Here is a 20,326-nt window from a genome sequence, read left to right on the forward strand (position 1 = left end):
GAGGCGGGACGAGCTCCTGCGGGAGGGGGCATGATGGCGGCTCAGGTCCAGGCGTTGCTTAGGGAGGTGTCGCGGCTGGAAGCGCCGCTGGAGGAGCTGCGCGCGCTTCAGTCGGTGCTGCAGGCGGTGCCGCTCAGCGAGCTCCGCGAACAAGCGGCAGAACTGAGCCTTGGCCCGCTTTTCTCCTTGCTCAGTGCGAACCATCGGTGAGAAGACCCCGCAGCTTGAGCGGGAGAGACACCCCCACGTATGGAGACGGGGGTGGGTAGGATGAGGGGAGGGCTTTTTCTAGTCGTAATGAAAGTAAAAAAAAAAAAAAATAGCTGAAATTTCAGAGACGGAAGGCTCTTGGGGTGAGAGGCAAGAGACGCGGTTCAAGTCCAGCCTCTGAGATGTGTCCCTGACCATCTCCTGGCCACACTTCATCCTCGAAATAAGAATTGAAGGGGAAAAGTAAGGTTGCCCACCTACAAGAAGAACTCCACAATTATGTGTACAAGATCTTGATTTTTTTTTTCCCTCTTAAGATGGGGTCCTATCTTGGCAATTTGGCAAGATCCATCAACATGCAGTATACATGCAGGCATAGTCGCACAAAATGTCCTGTATGTACAGGAGTATTTTAACAAGGTGACAGCAAAAATCTTGAAACAACCTAAATATCAATTAAAAAGGGATTCTAAATAAATTATGACACATTACCCAGCAACACTATACACCTCTTAGAAAAGTTGAGGTAGAGCTACGGATGTGGGCATGGAAAGATCTCTAATATATGTTGTTGAATGAAAAAAACTGTAGGAGTTTATGAGTAATTTTTTAAAAGGATTACACACACACAAAAGACACAAACACACAGGTTAGTATAACATTGGGACTATCTGAAAGGTACAGCAGAAACTATTAATATGGAAGTGGGACTTAGAATGACAGGATGGCAACTTTTTTCATTTTATGCAAATATGTAGTGTGTGATTTGAAAACACTTTGTATTTGATAATTTCGAAGAGTTTAAAAATATTTGTGATCCAGAAACTTTCTGCTTGAAAAGATAGTCACTGAAATGACACTGGATTTCAGAGGGCTTTCTTGGCTCTGCCCTAAGATTCCTCTCTTTTTCATATGTGTTTCCGTTTCGTTAAATCCATTAGTTAACATTTTTTAGGCCAGCCTATAAAATATCTTTTATTTGTCCACTTTAATTCAGGCCCTTATTTTCTCCCTCTTGCTAGGTCTATCACATTAGTCTGACTTATTACCTGTAGGCTTTCTTTTCTAGCATATCCTTCCCATGCTGCAACTACAATGAACTTCTCAGTTCATTTAAACCTGGCTGCATTGTAAAATCATGACTTCTTAGTCTGACATTTGGACCCTTAAATCATACTTTTCCAGCCTCATCTTTTCCCTTCGTTCCCCAACACATTTCGTCTGCTCCAGCTACCATGTGGCACCTCTTAACTTTCCCTTGAGCATGACTTTGTACTTTCCTAACTTTGTTCGTGCCAGTCCTTCTGACAGAAATGCCCTTTCCTTCTCCATCCTTTAAGGCCCAGGCAAAGTGCCTTCCTCTCCAAAAAGTCCTGGTCACTCCAGTTGCAAGTGACTGGTCCTCAGATCTCCTGAAAGACATATTTCTGTTAATGATACTTGACACTGTTGCCTTATGTTATAATTCCATATGTATTTATTTCTAGTTTGTAAATTCTTTGAAGGCAGGAATATATTTTGTTCATCTTATTATCCCTCCTAGGGCACAGAACATAATATAATATATGCCCAATAAAAGATTAGACTCAATTTTAGGTACCTAGTCCAACCACTTTCTATTATGGATGAAGAGACTTTCAAAGGTCATACTGTAAGTTAATGTCAGAGATGCAATAGGAACTGAAATGAAGGGGAGTTTGAAGCATAAAGTCATTGGGGGAGATGGTTTGGTGAATGAAGAAGCAGTGATCTAGGAAAAAATTTTAATGGAAATTTAAAGACAGGGTAATTCAGAACTGAGTACACAGTAGATACCAATTGCAATTTGTGGAAGTAATTCTTCTCTGTGTAGACTGAGTGTCCAGATGTATTGGTATTATCCTGACTAAACCACACAGGTTGCTATACACTGGTTCAGTACCTGATCTAATGTAACTGTAGATAAGAGTTTTTGTGAGGGAAATTAAGTCCTAAGATTACTCCTTAGCATCATGGAAGTTAAACAAGACTGATTGTTAAGTTATTAACTGTTTGGCTTCTTGGTACTAAAGGGCCACATGTGATCTGAAATTTGTGCACTGTACAGTTTAACCTACCATCCATGTTGTAGCATGGATAAGTACTTCATTCCTTTTTACGATTGAATAATATTCCATTTTGTGGATATACCACATTTATACATTCATTAATTAATGGGTATTTGGGTTGTTTCCACTTCTATGAATGTTCATGTACAGATTTTTGTGTGGACATGTTTTCAATGATCTTAGATATAAAAGCATTCTTAATTAGGCTTAATTGTACAAAGTTCAATCCCTAAATTAAAAGGATATGTTTGTTTTTAGGGCTTTTGCTATGTATTGGTTAGTCACCTTTTAGGAAGGTTGTACAAATTTAGCTGTATACTATTAGCAGTGTGTGAGTGCCCATTTACTTGCACTGCCTATTAAGAGAAAAGGAAGTTATTTTGAACACCTTCTGCATCTATATCTAGTAGTCATCAAGTTCTGATTAATTTACCTCTTTACTAATTTTTGAACCTTTTCCCTCTTCTTTATTCCTGCTGCTACCCCCCCCCTTTTACTCTTTCATCACTTCTCAATATCAAGTGCCTTCTAACTTAAAATTCTCTATCAGTGATGCAGAGTGATTTCTATAAGATCTCTTCATGTTACACTCTGCTTTAAAACCACTTCTTACTGACCATTGCCTTCTGGAAAAAGGCTAAATTTCAGAGCAGGACATGAAAGACCTATCAGATTCTGACTTCCGTGCATTTTTCCTGTTTAATTTCTTGCCATTCATTTTCCCCCTGTTAACCTCCTGACTTCTCTCCCATTCTGACCCTGTAACCCACGCTACTTGTGGTTCCTTGAATGCATAGCACTGTCTCATTCATCTGTGCCTTCCCATGTGCTTTTACTCCCTCTACCTGTAACACCTTTCTTCTTCTAGAGAACTCCCACTTTTTCTTAAAATTTAGCTTAGGTGTACCCTGTACCCTGTTTTCTTCACTGAGCTCTCACAGCTTCCAGCTCCAACCTAGCATTATCTACCTGGATTATAGTTGCCTTTCTGTTTTTCTATGTCTTCCATTAGACTGAGCTTCTTGAGGTTATAGAATATATCTTATCCTTTTTTGTAGCCCCAGCACAGGCGTGACATATAATAGGTAATTAGCGTTTAATAAATTAGTGGAAGCTGGTATTTCAAAGGAAAGTCTGTATGGAGAAGACCTCATTGAGCTGGGTGTCAGATATTATTAGGTTATTACTTCCTACCTGGCAGGACATGAAATAATGAGGTCTGTGGTATCTCCTTTAGGGAACAGACAACTTTGTGTGTATCCATCTTGGAGAGATTGCTCCAAGCTATGGAGCCAGTTCACGTGGCCCGGAACCTCAGGTTTGACCTGCAGAGGGGACTGACTCACCCCGATGATTCTGTAAAAATCCTCACTCTGTCCCAGGTATGAAATTTTGCTAGCACATGATAAGAGAACCAACATTTAGTGACCATCTGCTCTGGGCTAGATTCTATGCTGGGTGCCAAAAACAGGTAAAGAAAACATGATCTCTCTCTTTCCCTACATAGTGTCCAGTCTATTCTTGTTTGCATAGCTAACTACTACCAGGGGGATACATGCTAAAGTAAAAAGTTTCACTGAGTACTGTCAGCATCATTCATTCAGCAAATACTGAGTTTCTTTTATATGCCAGGCATTGTATCATATGCCGTAAGAGCTAACTAGATAAATAAAACCTATTTCTTTCCTTCAGGGAGCCCCTAGTCTAGAGAAAAAAAAGATTGTTGTGTTAAGTCTTATTATGGTGATATGAACAAAGTACTATTATAAAGGTCACTAAACCAACAAACTTAAGACAATAACTCTTATCACCCTGGTAATCAAAACATGCTTCACTTAGGTGAAGAACTGTTATTGAGGATCTTCTGGTTAGGAGCAGTTAGTTTAACCAGTAGGTATTCAACTACTGTTTTTCCTTTTCTCCTCTAACATATTTATCCAACAAAAAGGAAAAAGTGTCTATTTATTTACCATTTAAGTGCCAGAAACTGTGCTATGTGCTTTACCTATTTAGTCTCATTTAATCTTCATTACTATCCTGCAGTTAAGTTGTATTCCCATTTTACAGACAAGAAATTAGACTCAAAGAAGTTATTTAATTTGCAGGATTTCAGTGCAGGTAAAAATGGATAGAACTAGGATTTGTATTGTTTTACTCAATGAGGTACGTCAACTCTTACCAACCTTTTTTTTTTCTTTTCAAAGATGTAACTATGCCATATATGTGTTTGGATAATGAATTAAGGTCATATGGAATTTTTAATATCTTGTCTTATAGTTATAATCAGTTACTCTTAAAATAACTACACACTAAAGAAATTCGACCATCATGTGTTCACATGCTGCCCTACCTTGGGAGAGTATTTCCAATCTTATTTTTTTTTCTTTTAGGTTGGAAGAATTGTTGAAAGTTCTAATGCTGTTACCGAGATTCTAAATAATCCTGAATTACTAAAACAAATCGTTTATTGTATTGGTGGAGAGAATCTATCTGTAGCTAAAGCGGTGAGTCAGCTAGAACCATCAGCTTAAATATGCAGAGATATTAGTGTCCTAAAAGACAAAGGCTTTCTGGATAGAGAGGTGAAGATTTAGAAGGGATGATTTGTGTAATTGAATTTGCAACCTCATATAGATGGTATCAAATAAATAAATGGTGTCAAATAAGTACTAGTAAACCACTTCTGTTTTCTAGAATACACATACGTAAATTATCCATCATAGGGCTTACATTGGATTACTTCATCAGAAGCAAAACTTACATACTTATTTTTTATTGGAACTACTGTTTATCTTTTCCAATTATAAAGAATAATAGCTAAAACATAGTGAATGCTCATTAGGCAAAGTGCATTACATACATTAATTTTCACATCAATGTTATGAAGTAGATATTAATATTCTATATTTTTATGACTTAAGAGTTTTTTTTCCTTATAAGGCCATTAAATCCCTGTCAAGAATATCACTGACCCAAACTGGACTGGAGGCTTTATTTGAAAGCAATCTGCTGGATGATTTGAAAACTGTAATGAAAACAAATGACATTGTTCGATACAGGGTATATGAGGTAAGACAAAAAGCATACTTTCTGATGCTTACAATTCAGAATGCAGTATGGGGTTACATTGGAAGGCAAGATGGCTCATTTAACATACATTAATTGAATATATAGTCTGTGTTTAGCCCTATACTAGATGCTGGGGATACCGGGATGAACTCTTTGCCTCATGTGTGAGACAGTCATATAAAAAATATTTATACTGCACTATGAGTCCTATAGTGGAAGAGGTACCATTGAAACTAGACTTTGAAAATCTTAGTAGTAGTAGTAGTAGTAGTAATACTAGGAAGAAGAAGAAGAAATAGCTCTCATTTCCACCAGTTTTGTACTGAGCACGATGCTCAGTACAAATACTGTCTTTAGTTCTCACAGTAAACCCTGTACATCATTATCATTAACCTCACTATTGATGGAGTAATTGACCCAAGGGTACACAGTAATAGGCTACATATTCAAAACTAATTCTCCACAGTCTAATTCTCTTTTCAAAACACTTTCTTACTTTGAATGTCTTGATACTAATCAATCTTGTTTCTCCTTCTGCCTCTCGAGCTGTTTCTTCTGTCTCCTGGCTCGTTATCCTCTATTAAACTTTTTTAATTGTTGGGGTTCGTGAAGGCAAAGTCCCAAGCCCTCCTCTCCCTGTAATTTATATTCATTCCTAGGCAGTTTTATTCATCCTGTGATTTCAGTTCCCATCTGTAATGGTGATGACTCTCAAATGTAAACCTCCATCCAGACCTCTCTTGAGCTCAGACCTTAATGTCCAACTGCTTACTCACTGTCCACCTTGGACATATTCTAGGTCCCTCACACTCATGTTAAATCCAAACTCTTGGTCTTTTTCACCCACCTCATGCCCCTAATAAAAAATAGCAACAACAAACTGGCCCTATCTCATAGTCCATGTGGTTGGGTATTAGACCTAGAGCTTATTCTCTATGAGGCTTTGTGCTTTCTGCCATGTATCCATTCAGTCATCACGTCATATCAGTTTTACTTAAACTCATGCATTTCTTTTCATTGGTATAGCCACCAGCACCCAAGTCTAAGCTACCAGTATCTCACCTGGACTACTGTATTTGCATTGAAACTGGTCTCAATGCATTTTCTCTCACCACTACTCATGTAGTGAGAATGCTCTTTTTAAAAATCCAAATCTGGTTCTGTCATTCCTCTGCTTATAATCCTTCAGTACCCTATATCTCTCAGTAAGCCCTCAGGGCATACTTGATGAATGAGTAAGTAAATGACTGACTGATAAAAGACATGCATAAATGAATAAATGGATGGATGATTTTTACAGTTTGTTGTTGCTGATTCAGGCTTTTTTACCTTGATTGATGATTTCTTTTGTAAAAATTACAGATACACATATAATGGAGTAAGTACCCTGTCCTACTTTTAACATAAAATGAGATTTAACAAGTTTGGGGTTATTTTTACCTTTCTGCTTTATCTGTTCTTTTTCTTGTAGTTAATTGTGGAGGTTTCTTCTACGTCACCAGAATCTTTAAACTACTGTACCACCAGTGGATTGGTAACCCAGCTTCTCAGAGAGCTGACTGGTGAGGATGTGCTGGTCAGGTATGTTGGCTGAGAGAGCGAAATTTCCTCTTTTGGAGGGACAGGAAACAACCTTGGGACTTAAGTGTTATCTTTTCTAGTAGAGCCTGTCCCTAGGTTGCAATCTCATGACAAATGAATGTCCTAAAGAAGGGGCTTTTAGAAAACTGCTCAAGCTATATTGTGACAACATATGGCAATATAGCTACTTTTGAATAACTATGTTTTCTGTCCTTAGGCATGCATATGTGCTGTTAAAAAGTTGCAATCACATGATAACTGCCATTTTGTATTACATAATGTGTTTTACGCATTTTTTTGGCATTGTTAATAATAGCACGGTGGCATCATAGAAAAACATGAACTTTTGAAAATGAGTAAGACTTGGGCTTGCATGCATTTCTACTGCTTACTACCTGTTTGACCTTGGATATTCTGTACTTCATGTTTCCTCATCTAAATGAAACCATGACAAATCTGTAAAGAAAATATTGAGGATTAAGTGAATTGATGATTGAGACCAATGTAATGGCTGACATAAGACCTCAGAGAAATGTTAATTCCAGCCCCCTACTCCCTGAGTCCTGTTTAATATTTGCCAGATGTTTCCTTGTTGATAGTCCACATTTACTAATTTATCCTCACTGTTGAACACTGTTTCCTTCAAGTATTTTGCTGTTATGATAGCACTATAGTTATCTTTGTGTACTCAGGATTTTGTTTATCTTATCTTAAATGATTTTCTGATTGCCCTGTGTTCTTTAAATGTGACTGAAATTGTTAAATCCATAAATCGGTCACCACTTACATTGTTTCAAAGCAGTTCTAATAATGAAATTAATTTTGTTAATTTTTTAAGCTATATATCAGATTTTATGACATAGGGAAAAAACAACAAATAGTCATTTAAAGTACCTTAGGATCATTATAAAAATAATTTTTTAGTTAATTGGGAAAATTTGGTCATGGGTGGGTATTAGGTTATATCAAAGAATTATTACTAATTTTTAAAATACGTGATAAGGCATTACAATTGTGTGAGAAAATATTCATGTTTTTTAGAGATGCATACTGAAGTATGCAGGTGTAGATAGCAAGATGACTAGAATTTGCTTTAAAATAATTCAGCAAAAAATGGAAAAAAAGATGAAATGAGTAAAGCAGAATATTGATAACTATACAATCAGGATTATTATGGGTACACAGGAGCTTACTGTTCTGTTCTCTTTTTTATACATTAGACATTTCAAGATAAAACAAGTTTAAAAAAATCTTAGGAAGTAGCTATGTTATAGTGGAAACAACAGTAGGTCTCAAATGAGAAAGTCAAGATTTAAATCTAAACTCTACTTTGTAATAAAAATGTGATTCTGGACAAGTCACTGCAATTTTCTCATCCTGTGTTCTCATCTGAAAAGTAGAGCCAGGATTATAGACCTTTCAGATTGGGTGGGGAGAGTTAAATAAGAGAACCTACATGAAAACAATCTGTAAACCATGCTAATCATATGCAAAATCTTGGCATTTTAGAGCCACCTGTATAGAAATGGTGACATCACTGGCACATACTCATCATGGACGACAGTACCTTGCTCAAGAAGGAATAATTGATCAGATTTCTAATATAATTGTTGGGGCGGATTCAGATCCTTTCTCGAGCTTCTATTTGCCAGGTAAGAAATATTGATGCCTGTGGAAATTACGGTGTGTGTTTTGTTTCTGAGTTATCTTTGTCAAGGGAGGCCAGAGATTGGCTTCTTTAGAGCTGATTCCCTTGAGGTGATACCAGAGCCCCTTAATGAGGCGGCATCTATTGCCCTGGGAGCCAAGCACTATTGATTCTGATTTTCTAGAAATACTGCTATTTAGAGCATTAGGATAGTTTCCTTTGAATCTCAGCCAAAAGAAACATAAATAAAAATACTAGTAATGACATGTACAGTATATTTCATAGATTGATCAGATCTCTGAGTTGGAATCTTTAATAAAAGAACCACTCTAGCCATTCTGTTCAAGGACGTGATCAATTAGTTTTTCTTGGGCACTTCCCGAAATCAGAGATTTATTCCTTCCTTAGGTAGCCTAGATTATTTCATTGATGAACATCTATTTAAAAATTTCTTCCTAGTAATGATTCCAAACTTACCTTCCTGGAATTTGTTTCCACTGGTCCTTGTTCTTTGTTCTCTCTCGCGCGTGTGACAATGCTTCAGTGTTTGGACCCAGCTCCATTGACTTCCTGGGATTTCTGTTCTCAGCATCACACATCACAGGTTTTTCAATATTCCCTAAGATCTGTCTGATTTCTAGGTAGCACAATACCATAAACTCTCCTTTTTCTGGCCTGTAGTTTGTTACTGTTCCTATGAAAACATAGGACCCACAGTTTCTGCTGTCTTCCTCCCCTATTAAAATATATTTTTGCAAATATCTCTAGGATTTGTGAAGTTTTTTGGAAACCTGGCTATCATGGATAGTCCTCAACAGATTTGTGAGCGTTATCCTGTCTTTGTGGAAAAAGTCTTTGAAATGACAGAAAGTCAGGACCCCACCATGATTGGCGTAGCTGTGGACACACTTGGAATCCTGGGATCCAATGTTGAAGGAAAACAGGTTTTACATAAGACAGGTTGGTATGACTTGTTTTGGCTTTCTTTAGGGATGTCTTACTTTTTTATATGTCATCATTTTTCAGTATATAAGTTCATTTGCTGGTATGATAATTACATTATAGAAACTACTTTTACACATGGCATTCTTTTTACCATGATCTTGGACTCATCCTTAAAAGTTTCATAATTATTACTGAATTTTTCTTTTAACTTGACTGGACCAAATGCTCTGCTTTACATCTTCCATAAGTAGTGTTCATGGTACAAACACCATGGGCTGGGGTCAGGAAGACCTGGGTTCATGTCGCAGTTCTAACATTGATTTAGTTTTTTGAACTTCATTTACCTACTTCACTACTCTAGGCCTCATTTTCCTCATTTTTAAAAAGGCAATAACAGCTACTTCTCAGAGTTGTGCATATTTAATGAAAAGATACATTTGTTTTATATATGTAACTTCAAGGAAGAAAAAACAAATTTGTTTCAAGATTTTATGTTAAGAATGATACCTTCGTGGGTCATCCATGAGTATCTTGAAAGCACTATGGATTTAACACAAAAAATAATATGCAACACTTAAAACTTGTGAAGTAGATGTTGAAAATTAATATGCTGTTGTGTATCACAACTATAATCCTTGTTATATGTACTTTTCTAGGTGCTTTTACTTATGACATATAATAGACTCTTCCTGCAATCCTGCAAAGAACATACTGTTGTCATTCTCATTTTACAGAAAAGGTAGCTGAAATTCAGAGAAGTTAAGAAAATTTTCTAAGATCATACAGACTGTGGGGCAGCTGCTACTCAAATCCAGGTCCTTTGATTCCAAATCCTCTACACTTTGACTTATTATGCTGTATTGCATATGAATGTGTGTTTTAGGCTCTTGACTTGGTCTCCGACTACATGTTTATTTTTACATTGGTAGGGGTCATAGTATATGTTTTAACAGATAATAACAAGCGTTGACAAGGATGTGAGAAATTAGAACCTTTGTGTATATCTGGTGAGAATGTAAAATGGTGTAGTAACTGAGGAAAACAGTATGGTAGTTCCTCAAAAAGTTAAACATGGAATACTGTATCATCCACCGATTCTACTTCTAGGTATACACTCAAAATAATTGAAAGCAGGGACTCAAATAGATGTTTGTACACCTGCATTCATTAACAACTATTATTCACAGTAGTCAAAACGGGTAGAAATAACACAAGTGTTCATTGACGGATGAATGTATAAGCAAAATGTGGTATATACAGACAATGGACTGTTATTCAGCCTTAAAAATGAATGAAATTCTCATCTATGCTAAGATATGGAGAAACCTTGAAGACATTATGCTAAGTGAAATAATCCAGACGCAGAAGAAAAAATATTACATGATTCTACTTATATGATGTAGCTAGAATGGTCATATACATAGAAAGTAGCATAGTGATTGCAAGGAGGGGAGGTAGGGAGAAATGGGGAGTTATTGTTTAATGAGTACAGTCTTTCGATTTGAAATGATGAAAAGGTTCTGGAGATGGATGGTGATGATGGTTGCACAGCATTCTCAGTGTACGTAATACCACTGAGCTGCTTGCTTAAAAATGATTAAAATGGTAAATTTTATGGTATCTGTATTTTACCACAATAAAAACTATCTTTTTATCCTTCAAAGGAACTCGTTTTGAACATTTGCTCATGAGAATAGGGTATCAAGCAAAGAATGCCTCAACAGAGCTCAAAATTAGGTGCCTGGATGCAATTTCATCTCTTCTTTATTTACCAGTAAGTAAAATGTAAAATTAAGGAAAGACAGTGGGATATGTTTGGGAGAAGTAATCTATATGAGTCAGTGTACTACTGGTTAAACATAATATAAATGTCGACCAAATAAATGTTATGTTTCTTACTTTTAGTAAAAAAGCATAACCCTCATTATATGACTAGAGACATTTTCAAGTTAAAGTGGAATCAGAGTTTTAGAACTGGAGGGCACCCTTGAGATTGCGTAATCAACCCTGTCCAAAATAAAAAAAAAAGAGGAGAAGTCTGGGCTGGGTTTGGGGAAGAGTGCTCCAGACTTAGCAGAGATTAACACAGCAAGTTAATGAGTGTACCTTCAGAACCCAGGTCTCCTGACGTATAAATGTATGGAGAATTTTCTTTTCTGTCTTATAGCCTGAGCAGCAAACTGATGACCTTCTGAGAATGACAGACTCCTGGTTTTCTTCTTTATCTCGGGACCCACTGGAGCTCTTCCGTGGCATCAGTAATCAGCCCTTCCCTGAACTACACTGTGCTGCCTTAAAAGTGTTCACGGTAGGCATACTCTTCTTTTCCACAGGTCCTTCTTGGACTCTGCCAGTTCAACACATGAGTACTTAGAAATGAGCCAGGCCCTCTGCCATGTTCTGGGAATACACAAGTGCATAGTACAGTTTCCGCCCTCTGCTATTAGTGTGGACTAATGAGGAAGACAGATGTGTGTACAGATTGTTTCACTAAATGGTATTCGGTGCTGTGACAAAGCATAAGGTGCTATGAGATGACAGAATGAATTCCAGATTCCGTATCTGCCATCAAGCAAGCCCTTATTGACCCAGCTTGGTCTTCCTGTGCCTTATTTCCTGCCATTTCTCTTCTAGCACTTAATGCTCTAGTGATAACAAACTGCTTGCTTTATATTTCTGGTCCTTTGTGCACCCTCTACTTTCAACATTCTTCCCGAATTTGCTTGTTAACCTTTAACTCCTTCAAGACTAGCTCAAGTATCTCTTCAAGTTTTGCCTAAACTCACAAGGTTGAGTTAAGCAGTGTTGGCTCTCATACTTTGCATTCATTCATTCAGGAAATATTTGTTGAGTTTCATCTTTGTTTATTTTTTTGCTAGGTTCTGGGGATACAACAGTGTTGAACAAAATATACAGAGATTTTTCTTTCATGTAGCTCATTATCGAGGGACCCAGACAATAAATATAATTGCGTAGTTAATTATATAATTTCAGTTGTAAGGATTATAATTCTGTTATGTTTATTATATTATGTCGAAAACGTTTATCGATCTGTTGAACAGAGTTTGTTAAGAATAGGAACTATATCTTATTTATCTTCATAGCCCCTGCACTTAGCATGGTGTTTGGGCTCATAGGAATATAGTAATCACTTTAGTAATCGTAATGGGATCTCAGGCAGCATGCTTGGCCTGGAGAGGGAGAGGATGAGGAGAATGGAGGTGACAAGATAGGGAAGATTTCCTACAGGACGTGATACGTGATCTGGGTCTTGAAGGATACAATATCCATATCAACTTCAAGAACACTGCTTTTGGATCGCTTCATCCTTGCCAAAGGTTGCTGTGATGGTCATTTTGGCTCCTGCGTTGGTATTCTCATTATTAAAATTTCTCCCCAACACTTCTACATTATGCTCAACTTAGTTAGCCACAGTTTTAGAAATAATTTTTTATTTACTTGTTGGGACAGCTGTTTTTACTTCAGCCCACCCTTCATCCTCCACTATTGTTAACTACTAGGCTGATGTTTCTGAGACTTTAAGATCTTCTTAAAATATAGATTGTGATGGATGGAGCCTGAGAGCCTGAATTTTTAACAGCTCCAAGGTGATGCTGATGCTGGTCTCCAGAAAACATTTTGAGAGGAAGAGACTAAGCCGTAAACTTGATTGTTCCTTGTTCTTCATTAAAATGTAGTAGCGAGAGTTTTAAAAATATTATAAAAGTTGCATTTTCATTATTTTAAAATTTGGAAAAGATTGAGAAGTAGAAATTTTTAAAATCACATCAAGTGTTACCTGTTTAGTGTATTTCTTTTTAGTATTCATGTTGATTGATTGATGAAATATTTCAAACATACAGTCATACCGTGCTACCTCTGCCCAATTCCATTTCCCTTCCTCCCTCTCTGGGTATAATTAATCACAGTCATGAATTCAGGGTTTACAAACCCGCACATGATTTTATACTTTTACTATGTATGTATAAATCCTTAAGTTACAGTATTTCATATTCCTAAACTTCATAAATGCTGTCATGCTCATAAATGTTGTCATGCTATTCATATCATTCTACAATTTGCTTTTTCTCTTCAACATAATGTTTAAGATTTATACTAAAGGAGGCAATTAGAAAGTGTTAGTATTTCATTGTATAGCTACAGTATATCATTCTGAAAAATATCTTATGCATAAGTATGAGTTTCTTTAGTCTCTAGTTTTTGTTTTCATTTTTCTACCATTGTAATTATGCTATGTATATAATTTGTATCTTTTATCATATAACAGATTTACCTATTCTTTATAAACATTCTTAATGTTTATTTAATTTTTTATTGCTCTAAACCAGTTACATTGTAACTGTCACACTATGATGAACATCTCTGTATACAAAGGTTTTTTTAACATTTAGATTATTTTCTTAGATTCCCAGGAGGGAATTAGCTTAGGCAAAAAGTAACATTTTTAAGGTTTATATTGCTGAATTTCTGTCTAAAGATTGTGCCATCCTAACAAATTTAACTTCTTAAGGCTAAGAGGAATTGTGTTCTTTCTGCCTTTCATTTCAGGCCATTGCAAACCAACCCTGGGCTCAGAAACTTATGTTTAACAGTCCAGGTTTTGTAGAATATATCATGGACCGGTCTGTGGAACATGACAAAGCTTCAAAGGATGCCAAATATGAACTGGTGAAAGCACTTGCCAATTCCAAGACAGTTGCAGAAATCTTTGGAAACCCAAATTATTTGAGGCTCAGAACTTACCTGAGTGAAGGTCCATACTATGTAAAACCTGTTTCTACGACAGCAGTGGAAGGAGCTGAATGATTTCTTCCAGAATCTAGACCATATTTGGACCAAAACTTCGAAGGCATTTGGCTCCCTCTGTATTTTACAAAACAGAGAAATCCTTCCCCCCAGAATTATCATGGAGTGTCAAACATAATTTTATCACCAACATTTGTTTTTCTACATTGAGATATAATGTGAACCAGGAAAGCAGGCAAACTTGGGCATAATTGACACAGATGTTTTTCAGATTCATTTGACTGCAAGAAGATGGAAGTTTTGTTCTCCCAGAAAATTTTCATGGACTTAATATCTTATTTTAAAATCTGCTTCAACTAAAATGGAACCAGTTTGTTTCTCTTCGCCATCTTTTCTTTTCTTTTTTTTGGTCCTTTTCCCCTTCTGATTCCACTTTCAAAGTCTTGGATGTAAGTATTCTTCGAAAAATAAGTACTATGACATCTTAAAATTATGTTCTCTATACTAAATAAATACTTTTAATAAAATCTCTTAAAAAATAATAAAGTCTCGTCTTTTTTTGTTGTTATTAGTCTTCCTTTAAAAAAATAGACAGTAAACCTTTAAAAATGTTTGTAGTATTCTTTGATGCTTTTTTGCTATTTATCAATGAATTTCACTCTGTTATGCTTTGAGGGGAGGAGGAGTGATAACCAGGACAGTCCCCAAACTGTCTGTATATTAATTGGTGGGTCATCATTGTTGAGAGTTTTGCTTTTAAATTTTCAGATCCATCAAGTTGATATTGAGTTGATCAAAGAGAGGAAAATGGACTGCTAATACCCACTCAGAACAGAGGGGATGTTATACATGAAACAAGATGTCAACTCCGTGAATAACAAAGGATGCACTTTCTTTTCATTGACAAAAATTGTTCTCACCCGTTTTCCAGTGCCCTGCTCTTAACTGGCAAAGCATTTCACACCAGCCACCAACCCAGAGGTTTCTGCTTGAGTATGTTATCAGAGCGTGACAGTTCAGAATGTAGAGATAGGTTTCTTTTAAGCCATGGTGATGTTGATAAACCGTCCCTGCTCTGTAACAAAATGGATCTCAAGTGACTGGAATTCTTATGTCCCCAGATCGACCATCTATCTCTTCTGTTATCTCTGGTATCCCTGAGTCTCCTTTTTCCATGTTTCCGTAGCTACTAGACTACAGCCAGATCTTTCCTGGCCTAGAAGAAACATTCTGTCTCTTTAAGGTGACTTTTGTTTAATGTCTTTCATAATGTTGATTGTATGCATTTAACATCGGAATTCAGAGGCTCGCCTCTCCTATGTATGGCTTACACACTCATTCTGATTTTGCATCTGTAACTTTTTTTAAGATTAAGTAAAATTTGCAAACTTTTATTTTGTGTTTAATAAATAAACACTGCATCATTATGCATGGCATTGGGAAAAGCGTTAGACATTGTCCTAAGTCTAAGTTCATCTCATGTAATTTTTACATCTATTTCACAGATGAAACAGGCTCAGAGAAGTTAAGTAGCTTATCTAAGATCACACAGGTAGCAAGTGGCTAATAGTGGGGGAAACAGGTCAATAGAAAATTAGTATATAGTAAATACACTAACGATGAAAACAAAACACCTATCCTAGACTTGAGGGCAGTTTTCCCAGAGAAGGAAACACCTGAATCTTGAAGGACGTGTGGGAGATAAGTGAATAGAGGGGAGCAGCATAGTAGATAGAAAAATGAGCAGAAGTAGATAGAAAAATGAGAACACATTTGGAGAACTACAAGTTAGTCAAAGTGAACGAAGCCTAGGAGAAAACTGCAAAATTCTTTATCATTATTACTAATAGCTACCATTTCTTAGCATTTGCTTTATATTAGGCACTTAGTGCACGTTTTCTCATTTTATCCCCTTAGCAACCTTACAAGTATCATTTTGCAGACACAGACATTAAGTCATAAATGAAGGACCTCTGACAGGTCTCACAGCCTAGAGCCAGAATATTTACCTGGCTTTCTGAGGATTGGTCAGATATGTGCCCCTTTTGTTACTTGGTTATATTTTGAAGATAATTGCAAGTAGTTACTGTGTCAGGCATTGTTCTAAATCCTTTTCATTTACTAACTCATGTTGCTCTCCTCCAGCTCCTAGGAATTAGGTACTGTTATTACCCTGTTTATACTTGAGACAGATACAGCAAAGTTGAGGAACTTTCACAAGGTCACAGCAAATAAGTGGAGCCGAGATTGACCCTATGCTGTTTAACTCAGAACATATGATCTTAAAATTGCTTCCTCTCCTCATACTTCCTATGAGAGCCAAATCCAATGCTAAACATTTGCCATATCTCATTTAGTCCATACTTCCAATAAAGTTGATTTTGTATATAAACTAAGGCTCGCTACGGTTCAGTAACAAAAATATGATTTAATAAATGTCATGGCAGGAACTTTCAAAATATATTACTTTGGGGACACCTAAAATGCCCAAAAACCCCAGGATGGATACTGATTTAGTGCCTATTTGTTGTACACAGAAATTAGAGTGTATTATGAGTTGAATTGCATCCCCCCAAAAGATACATTGAAATTCTAACTCTTGGTACCTGTGAGTGTGAGCTATTTCAAGATAGGTAGGTTATCGATCTGCTTGATTGCTAATCAAGTTAAAGATGAGGTCATTAGGGTGGGCCATAATCCAATGACTGTTGTCCTTAGAAGGAAATTTTACAGAGACACAGCACAGAGGAAAGATTATATGAAGTCACAGACACACAGAAGGCCATCTAAAGATGGAGGCAGAGATTAAAATGATGCGTCTGTAAGCCAAGGACTGCTGACAACCACCAAAAGCTAGAAGAGACAAGGAAAGATTTTCCACTACAGTCTTCAAAGAGAGCATGAACCTGCTGACACTTTGATTTTAAACTTCTAGTCTCTAGAACTTTGAGCAAATAAGTGCTGTTTCACGTCACCCAGTTTGTGATAGTTTATTATGGCATCCCTAGGAAACTACAGTCTACGGCCATGCCACCCTGAACAAGCCCGATCCCATCTGATCTCTGAAGCTAAGCAGGGTTGGGCCTGGTTAGTATTTGGATGGGAGACCACCTAGGAAGACCAGGTGCTGTAGGCGTAAAAAATAAAGAATTGTAAGCTATCAAGGTCCTTGTAATCTGTGAGGTCAACCAAGGGTTGCCTCGCCTAAAAAAAATAATAATAATAATCATTAATTAAACAAAATAATACAGACTGTAAACATGACATGAAATGTGAATTTGCTGCACCCCATTTGTAAGGCTCTGCCTAATTAGGACTGGATGAAAATTGTTTCACAAAAAATTAGAGATCAAATCTTTACACTAGTGAGCTAATACTTCTAAGTTAAATGTAATTCCACCACCCAGAGTATTAAAATGTTTCCTGTTTGTAGACAAGATGAACATTTTGTTCAACAAATTCCTTATTTGGTGTTTTTTAATTCTGAGCATTCTCAAAAATCAGTCACCACTGCTGTCACTGAGTCATGAAAGTTCTATAGAATATGATTTTTAAAAATTCACCAGTTGTAAAAGGATCACACTACCAATTTAAATTTCTTAAAGTAAGATTTCAATATATACATCAGGGCACTAAAAACACTGCAACTCTCTGAGCACAATTAAAGTTACATAAAACACAAGAAAGGAGGATGCTTTCCATAAGAAGGTAGGGAGTAATTTTAAAAAGAACATACCTGTAAGAAAAACAAAGAAATCCTAATCACCAAAATACATGGCATTGTTTTTTATGGTACCAAAGTGAAAACGTTCAAAGCTGTCAAGGTATGTCAGAAGTTTGCAGGAAATGAGCCCGGAGTAAGTTTCAAACAGTGTACATTCTTTCCTGTCATTAATTTCCTTCCACACCAGGGGCATTTCAGCATCTGTAGTCTCTGAGGATGTGAAGATGAACTTATAGCAACATCTGTTATATCTGATATGTCTTTTCCCGGAAAACCTTGAACTGTGGATGGGAATAAGGCCAATGGACTTGGCACAGATTCCTACAAACACATCAGCAGGCACTATAATGGGTGCTTCTTTGAAAACCACGTACATCATCCGAGCCACATCTTGGGACATAATAAAGGCCTCACCACTGCAGTAGTCTGGGTAGTACTTTTCTGGATACTCGCTAAGAGGGACAAATTCTTGGCTATTAGGGTCTCTGTTGGGCATTTCCTGATGGATAACTCTTCCTGCATAGATATCTTCAAGGTGTTCTTTCAGAGTGAGAAGATAGTCTACCAAGCTTGGTAGATTGACAAACATCTCTTCATCAACCTTGAGAATGAATAGGGCATTAGGGCAGAAAGTCACAGCCCACTGTGTCATTGCGATGATCTTCAAGGTTTGGTTCTCAGCACTGTCCAAGAAGATTCCTTCAATTATGTCATTATTCTTATGGGACTCTTTGTCTATCTCTTGCTGGGTAGTTACCAAAAAAGGCATTCCCAAAGCAAACAGTGTGAGAATAGAGTGTCCTTGGACACTGGTCACGTTACCCCAGGTTTTCCTTATGAGGTCCCGTCTCGTTTCACTTCCTGGGCTACTGAAGATAAGAGAGAGCAAAAATATGCTCTTCCCTTTACACACTTCTGACTGACTCAAGATATAATATTTTGAAAGATTACTTCTTAGGGGCTCCATGTTCAACTTTCTTGCCTTATCCTTAATTTCAAGAACTTTCATATCTACATAAGGCAAAGCATGCAAAAAGTATTCTTCCACAAAATCAGCCCCAAAAAGCAAGGCATGAAATAGGATAACATTAAACAGAATGAAACACCACTGGTGAGTCCGAAGTCTGCAGAAGGTCACCTAAATAAGAAAAGAACACACGTTCGTTCAAGCTTCATTTCCACTTCGGTTTTTATCCCCACTGAAAACTTTATATATCTCTTATAGCACTTAGAAGTACACTAGAGTGTTTCTTATTATTTATTTTTTGTTAATCTGTCTTTCCCACTAGATCATGGTTAACTGGACAGCAGGCATCATGCCTCTCTCTTCTCCAGTGCTGCTGGGTCAGTGTTTGTCACAAAGTGGAAACTAAGTAAAATGTTGGTTGTTCTCTTGCTTGTCTGGATGAAAGTCTACTTATGGTATAATACAAGGCACTGTGTTAAACACTGGGGAAGCAAAGAGGAATGAGACAGACACATGGATATGAAATAGCAAGTGGCATCCTTGTGCTAAAAATCTATAGGAAAATATATGATGTATTTCTTTTCTAATTACAAAGGTCAAGGGCTATTTTTCAATGAAGCGGTTGCTTTTGTAGGCCACTGCACAATGGCTACGATCAAACATTTACATTATTCCAGTATAACTTTTCAACTTAATCTAATACTTAATTATGACATTGTCTGTTTTGACAATGTCCCTTAATCCATCTGACATGTCTGTCAATATGGGCAGATTCCTGCTATCTGCATAGCACCCCTTCAGAGATCTAGGACGGACCTGTGCCAAGCTTACTCCACCTCATCAAAGGAGATGGAAACTTTCCATCTGGAAGAGCATACACAGTACTGTAATATAATAGAGCCAGGGGACATTAAAGGAATTAAATCTTTATTCATTGGTGCTTCGATCAACGAAGCCCCCATAATAATAGTTATCCCTTATTGAACGCTTACCATGGGCCAGACACTGTGCTAAGCACTTTACGTGCCTTAATCATTTAGCCCTGGGAGTATCTCTTTCAGATAGATTTCTTCAAAATTAAGATGAGTATCCCAGCTGTTTAGTAATTTGCCTAAGATCATTTAGAGGGTAAGGGAGTGGGGTAAGACCATGATTTGAACTTAAGTGTGTCAAATTCCAAAGCTCACTCTTAACCACTAGAGAATCCTGACTCCCATCTTTTACTTACATGTCTATTCAATAGGGAAAAAACAACAAAACAAACTCCTGAAATTATAATCTGAACTTTCCATTTTCTCAGTGCTGATTACTTACACATAGAAGAAACT

The 20,326-nt window shown here is 36.9% G+C and overlaps 2 protein-coding genes and 1 non-coding gene across 4 annotated transcripts; 2 read left to right on the forward strand and 1 right to left on the reverse strand.

Moving 5' to 3' along the window:
- PSMD5 (proteasome 26S subunit, non-ATPase 5) lies at positions 1 to 14,849 on the forward strand. 2 transcript variants are annotated; one of them, XM_039866736.1, is made up of 10 exons: positions 1 to 206; positions 3,535 to 3,679; positions 4,688 to 4,801; positions 5,238 to 5,366; positions 6,838 to 6,947; positions 8,457 to 8,599; positions 9,364 to 9,555; positions 11,205 to 11,314; positions 11,708 to 11,848; positions 14,110 to 14,849. In XM_039866736.1, the coding sequence occupies exons 1-10, from the start codon at positions 31 to 33 to the stop codon at positions 14,365 to 14,367; spliced, it is 1,518 nt and encodes a 505-aa protein (XP_039722670.1). In that variant the 5' UTR covers positions 1 to 30; the 3' UTR covers positions 14,368 to 14,849. The 2 variants fall into 2 exon arrangements, with proteins under 2 accessions (XP_039722670.1, XP_039722671.1); XM_039866737.1 differs by having other exon boundaries at positions 2 to 247.
- A 2,475-nt stretch (positions 14,850 to 17,324) lies between these two features.
- On the forward strand, positions 17,325 to 17,443 carry LOC120605857 (5S ribosomal RNA). The gene has a single exon (XR_005653742.1). It is a non-coding gene; the product is annotated as a 5S ribosomal RNA (ribosomal RNA).
- A 563-nt stretch (positions 17,444 to 18,006) lies between these two features.
- Positions 18,007 to 19,123, reverse strand: B3GALT9 (beta-1,3-galactosyltransferase 9). Its single transcript, XM_039866673.1, has one exon. It carries the CDS (start codon positions 19,038 to 19,040, stop codon positions 18,066 to 18,068), a length of 975 nt encoding a protein of 324 aa, XP_039722607.1. The 5' UTR covers positions 19,041 to 19,123; the 3' UTR covers positions 18,007 to 18,065.
- Between the last annotated feature and the right edge of the window lie 1,203 nt (positions 19,124 to 20,326).

This window comes from Pteropus medius, unplaced genomic scaffold, assembly GCF_902729225.1.
Source record: "Pteropus medius unplaced genomic scaffold, Ma_sr-lr_union100, whole genome shotgun sequence".
Classification (NCBI taxonomy): Eukaryota; Metazoa; Chordata; class Mammalia; order Chiroptera; family Pteropodidae; genus Pteropus; species Pteropus medius.